Source organism: Oncorhynchus mykiss, chromosome 7, assembly GCF_013265735.2.
Source record: "Oncorhynchus mykiss isolate Arlee chromosome 7, USDA_OmykA_1.1, whole genome shotgun sequence".
Lineage (NCBI taxonomy): Eukaryota > Metazoa > Chordata > Actinopteri > Salmoniformes > Salmonidae > Oncorhynchus > Oncorhynchus mykiss.
The window spans coordinates 12,619,445-12,626,105 of record NC_048571.1 but is presented as its reverse complement, the minus strand read 5'-3'; the positions used below and the strand labels follow the sequence as shown (position 1 = coordinate 12,626,105).

General features: G+C 43.1%; 1 protein-coding gene across 1 annotated transcript in view; it reads right to left on the bottom strand.

Annotated features, from left to right (window-relative positions):
* LOC110527311 (fibroblast growth factor 14) overlaps window positions 1-5,243 on the bottom strand; it is a 72,906-nt gene extending 67,663 nt beyond the window's left edge. The window contains exon 1 of the mRNA XM_021608500.2: window positions 4,261-5,243. Coding sequence (XP_021464175.1) covers window positions 4,261-4,765 — 505 coding nt within the window. The 5' untranslated portion in view covers window positions 4,766-5,243. The remainder of the gene's footprint in view (window positions 1-4,260) is intronic.
* Window positions 5,244-6,661: the final 1,418 nt, after the last annotated feature.

The following is a 6,661-nucleotide window of genomic DNA, read 5'->3' as shown; positions in this document are numbered from 1 at the left end:
GAAAACCCTCTGAAGTTTCAGAATCTGCAAAGATATTGTCTGTAAGTGCCCCAGAACTCATTCTACAGGCGAAACCAAGATGATGCGTCAACCAGGAAATGAGCAGAATTTCTGAAGCTCTGTTTTCCATTGTCTCCTTATATGGCTGTGATTGCGCAAGGAATGAGCCTACACTTTCTGTCGTTCCCCCAATGTGTTAGCAGCATTGTGACGTGTTTGTAGGCATATCATTGGAAGATTGACCATAAGAGACTACATTTTCCAAGTGTCCGCCTGGTGTCCTGCGTGGAATTCGGTGCGCAATTGCCAGCTGCTTGTACTTTTCCATTGGATTGAGGGGAGAAACCATGCGTCCAAGAACGATATATCAATGAAGAGATATGTGAAAAACACCTTGAGGATTGATTCCAAACAACGTTTGCCATGTTTTCAGTCGATATTATGGAGTTAATTTGGAAAAAAGTTCGCGTTTTGAGGACTGAATTTTAGTTTTTCTTTCGTAGCCAAATGTGATGTATAAAACGGAGCTATTTCTAATACACAAAGAATCTTTTTGGAAAAACTGAGCATCTGCTATCTAACTGAGAGTATCCTCATTGAAAACATCAGAAGTTCTTCAAAGGTAAATTATTTTATTTGAAGGCTTTTATGTTTTTGTTGAAATGTTGCGTGCTGGATGCTAACGCTAATGCTAATGCTAAATGCTACGCTAGCTAGCTACTTTTACACAAATTATTGTTTTCCTATGGTTGAGAAGCATATTTTGAAAATCTGAGATGACAGTGTTGTTTACAAAAGGCTAAGCTTGAGAGATGGCATATTTATTTCATTTCATTTGCGATTTTCATGAATAGTTAACGTTGCGTTATGGTAATGAGCTTGAGGCTGTAGTCACGATACCGGATCCGGGTTTGGGAGATCAGAGAGGTTAATGCAACCGCTGTGTCAGATTTCAAAAAAACTTTACGGAAAAAGCATAATCTGAGAACGGCGCTCAGAGCCCAAACCAGCCAGAGAAATATCCGCCATGTTGGGTAGTCAACATTCGTCATAAATAGCATTATAAATATTCACTTACCTTTGATGATCTTCATCAGAATGCACTCCCAGGAATCGCAGTTCCACAATAAATGCTTGTTTTGTTCGATAATGTCCATCATTTATGTCCATTTATGTCCAAATAGCTTCTTTTGTTAGGGCGTTTGGTAAACAAATCCAAAAGCTAGTTCTGGCCCAGTTTGACCTGTAAGTTATATTACAGGTCGAAGAAACTTGTCAAACTAAGTATAGAATCAATCTTTACGATGTTTTTATCTTAAAATGTTCAATAATGTTCCATCTCTGAGAATTCCATTGTCTGTAGAAAAGTGACGGAACAAGAGATACTGTACCTCTCATGTGAAATGCGCGTGACTGAGAACGAGGCTGCTGGCAGACCCCTTAAACAAATAGCTCTCATCCGCCCCCCCCCCCCCTTCACAGGAGCAGCGTTCTAAAGACGGTTGACATCTAGTGGAAGCTGTAGGAAGTGCAAAATAACCCATATCCCATTGTGTATTCGATAGGGGTGAGTTCAAAAACTACAAACCTCAGATTTCCCACTTCCTGTTTGGATTTTTTCTCAGGTTTTTGCCTGCCATATGAGTTCTGTTATACTCACAGACATCATTCAAACAGTTTTAGAAACTTCATGGTGTTTTCTATCCAATTCTAATACTAATATGCATATATTAGCATCTGGGACTGAGTGGGAGGCAGTTCACTCTGGGCACGCTATTCATCCAAAAGTGAAAATGCTGCCCCCTTACCCCAAAGAAGTTAATTGCATTCAAGCCATTACTATAAGCCGTCCTCCCAAATTAAGATGCTACCACCCGCCTGTGAATTCAGTGGTGGATTTCCCAGTGTGCCTTGCCTTTGAGCAAATTGCAGTGTTACCACCCATGACTTGTTAGTGACAAAGAAAGGGTTGTTGCATTCATTAATTTTCAATACTGTGGCCTTCACCAAGTAGAGATACTAAGTGAACATGTTATCTTTAAAATGTTATTATTTTAAACAATACAATACATATTACATAATGCCTTTTTATACAGTGTCCTGAAACTCAAGATTACACGTCACGACAGACCTGCAAGTCATTTTATGCTGTTTTGCAAAATGATATGTCGTTCTTATTGGAATTCATTAAAAGTGGGGATATCCAACATTTGGAATGTTTATTCACCCACAACGTGCATTCAGAATGACTGCTAGGGTTGGGAAGTCTAACGTATGAGACTACCTTAAGCATCTAAACTGGAACAGCCATTTCAGTAACATGTGCAATAAGTCCAAGTAACAAATGATATAAGTTTACAAAAACGTATGCAATTTATATTTGAGTAGCATAAGTTTAATTCATCAATCAATGTACATGCAAAAAATATAGATATGTACTATTTTCATTTTATAAGGATCCCAATGAGCTAGTGCTAAAGCAACAGCTACTTTTCCTGGGCCCACATATTGAAACAAAAATCTAACAGCAATAGAGAATGCTGGGAAATATGATAATGATGGGCATGGTTTTGTTTCAACTCTGGATATTAACACCAACACTGGGATTATTTTTCACCACTTATTGTTAATTTAACTCTTCCAGTGTTAATTTAACTCATCCAGTGTTAATTTACCTTCCCGAATCAACACTAGAAATGTTACACTGAAAAATAAACACTATTAACACTGGCCAATTTGCTGTGTGCTATGAAAGGGACACATCTGCAGGCTTCCGTACATTTCAAGAACCTTTTAAAATTCTGAAGAACTGTAGATGCCACATCAAGAAACCCCACTTAACTCAAAGGCTATTTATCAGTCAAGAGTTCTCCAAGGAACCTTAAAGGCATAGTTCGTGATTTTGGTAATGAATCCCTTTATCTCCTTCAACAGAGTCAAATGAACTCGTGGATACAATTTTGATGTATATGCATCCAGTATGAAGGAAGTTAGAGGCAGTTTCATGAGCCAACGCTAACTAGCGTTAGTGCAATGCTGGAAGTCTATGGGAACAGCTAGAATAACAAATTTCGCTATTGTTAGTTAGCAACTTCCTTCAAATTTCATGCACAGACATACAAATGGTCTCCACAAGTTAATCTGACTCTGGAGATGTAGATAAAGGGCTTCACAGCCAAATCTCGAACTGTCCCTTTAAGAGATGAGGAAGAACTATTTAAGAACCTTATTTTTTTCAGTGTAGGCCTACTAGAAAAATAACCTATTTGGGGAAGTGAGAAAAGACATGGTAGGCCTTGTGTAATTCAAAGTTGGCCTACATGTTCCATTGTTGGTGCAGCATATGTCGCATTGCTTTGCATGAGATGTTATAGGCCTTTGTGTTGGAATATCTGATGATGTTATTTATAGATCAAAAGCTCTATGCAAAAAAAAAAAAAAAAAAATGCTGTGTATATCTCAGCGGGTCTTTACAGTCATGGCAACGTATCTAGCTGCATCAACAGATAGCCTTGATGTCCAATTCGTATGCAGCCTTGGTGAATTCTTAATATCGACGTAAAGGGGAAACATTGCGTTTAGGTTTAGGGCCGCAGAGTGTTTGACTGGGCCAGTACTGAGCCCGTGGAAGTGTTGCAGAAGTGAGCATTACTGCAGTGATACAAACCCGAACAAACCCGAGTGAGAACAGCGGCAGCCACAGCACAGCGAAAAGACGCAGCCTCGAGACAGTCTGCAGCTAAATAGAATTGGCATAACAGGCCCTAAAATCACATGAAAAAAGTTCCGCTACAGCTGAAATCTATGTGTTGCTGTGTCGTTGCGTTTAAGGGATTTGTTTTTGTGTGTTGGCTTTTTTCCTGCTGCGCTTCTGGCACGCGCGCGCTCCACACACACACACACACACACACACACACACACACACACACACACACACACACACACACGCACACACACACACACACACACCACCAGCAGCAGCAGTGGCAGCAGTAGTGGGGTCTGCGCAAATAAGTTATTCACCCCCTCCTCTCCTCCTCCTCTTTCTCCCTCTCCTGCTCTCCCCCTGCGCTCACTTGGTCCACAATTGCGATTGCAGCTACAACACACAAGCTTGCGCCTAACAGTGCAGTCACAGGGGGGAGATACACACACACACGCACACGCACGCACGCATACGCACACACACACACACACACACACACACACAGGGGGGTCTCTCTCTCGCTTTCTCTGTCACTCTCTCAGTCTCTCACTCACCAGTTGGGTTCTTGGTTTTCTTGAGACTCTTGCCACAAAGACACTGCAGCATATGCGATCCTTTGCTGTAAATGTTCCAAAGAAACCTCATCGATTTGGTCGAGGAGCGCTCCAGCAGCCTAGACACCCTCATGGGGACTCGCTCCCCCCGCTTGCATAACAGCCAGGTCCCGTTGGGCTTAGCTCTGCGACTCGGCCCAACCAGCTGGACCATAGAACAGAACAGGTGAATCCCAGGGTCCTTCGCGTTGGCGCTTAGCTGTAGAAACGCTTCGTTATACCTCAGAATGAAGGTGAATGCTGCAGTTTCCTCCACTTGCTCCTGCTCCTTAACGGTATCGCTGCTGCGGGTACTGCTGCTGCCGCCTGGCCGGCGCGTCAGAAGCCCAAATAGACTCTTTAGATCGCATCTGCCGCACAGGGGGAGCGGTGCGGCAGACAGACATGCGGAGCTAGCGTGTAGTCGGCGGAACGCAGGGGATTTCTGGACAAAAAACCATTGCATATTAGTTCGTACGTTCCCGGGGTGACGGTGGATATGGGATCGGTCCGTTAATGAAGCCGTAGGGGTACCATCCCTATGCGAACACTGCAGCGGAGCTTTCTAACCAACAACGCATAGCAAATCGCTGGAGCCCCGAATCCAAATCAAGTCGCGTCGTCACGTTGGTGAAGGCTACTCGTTTTTACTGTAAATCCCAGCAGGAATCAATCCCCAATCCCGTCGTTCCTGCGTCTTTAAAAAAAACGTGTTGAATATTTAATAAAGCCTAGGCTTTTTAAAATGAATAATCCATGCTTCTCTGATAGAGTCCCAGTGCACTGCTGCTGCTCTCCTATCCGGATAGTTTCTGTTTTCTCTTTCCCCCTCTTCTTTTCCTCTCTTCCTCACCTTGTTGATGAAAATAAACTGACTACGGCCCTCCCTTCTCCCAAAAGTATAACGCATCCGGTAGGGATGTGTGTGCGTGGTCCCGTACCCCTGCGCTCGAGAGAGGCGGGCGCGAGGAAGGGGGTGGGATGAGAGGGAGGAGGGGTTCAAGCCAAGAGATCGGTTTTCCATTACGTAGACATGTGGTTGCCACATCATCACCTACGAACGAGACGCTCCCCCAGTTTTGGTAAAAGTGACTCGAGATATCGTCACTTCACCGGTCGGCTCGCTCTCTCCCGTCTTTTCCAGTCACTTCCAAACCGTGATTGGAGTTCTCCATTGGGGGGAGAACATAGGCTGAGGCTCACGCAGGTGGGTGAAACGTCCAGTGCGTTGTAGAACCATATGTAAAATAATAGGTCAACAATTATCCTATAGTTTATTGATAAGTGCTCTCTAGCTAGAAATCGTAGTGTGTGTGTGTGTGTGTGTGTGTGTGTGTGTGTGTGTGTGTGTGTGTGTGTGTGTGTGTGTATTCCAGCAGATGCATTTAAGTGCAGCGCTGCAGCGCTGAGCAGCATTTTGTTGGCTATAACCGCTATCCGTGGACCTGACCTGCTCCACCCGCATAGCACCAGCTCGACATCCGGTGCTGAAAGGACAGCGCCAGGACCAGCATCATATCAGTGGTGACGCATTCTCCCATTTTCCCTGCATGTTCTGCCATATATAATTAGTTTAGATTCTAACTTTCGACAAGAGAGCCATATTGCCCAGCCTTGAACCACCAAGAATGGTTAAATAATAACAATATTATATGTTATTTGTAAAGTGGATTTCAAGACACCCCAGAGCTGTGTTGACTGAGCGGGTGATAACTCTATTCATGCAAGGCACTACCGCTTTATTTGAACAACGTTGTTTAGTCACTTCTCAGTGTTCAAGGCCAACGCTTAGCGCTATTACTCAACACATAAACAGCTCAGAACATTGCAGCAGGTGAGAAGAGGTAAAATATTGCATAGGTCGGCTGTGGTGTGTATAGAACCACCACAGTCAAAACTTGTCAATTTTCTTAAAATGTGTTTCTAAATATACAGTGCCTTGCGAAAGTATTCGGCCCCCTTGAACTTTGCGACCTTTTGCCACATTTCAGGCTTCAAACATAAAGATATAAAACTGTATTTTTTTGTGAAGAATCAACAACAAGTGGGACACAATCATGAAGTGGAATGACATTTATTGGATATTTCAAACATTTTTAACAAATCAAAAACTGAGAAATTGGGCGTGCAAAATTATTCAGCCCCCTTAAGTTAATACTTTGTAGCGCCACCTTTTGCTGCGATTACAGCTGTAAGTCACTTGGGGTATGTCTCTATCAGTTTTGCACATTGAGAGACTGAATTTTTTTCCCATTCCTCCTTGCAAAACAGCTCGAGCTCAGTGAGGTTGGATGGAGAGCATTTGTGAACAGCAGTTTTCAGTTCTTTCCACAGATTCTCGATTGGATTCAGGTCTGGACTT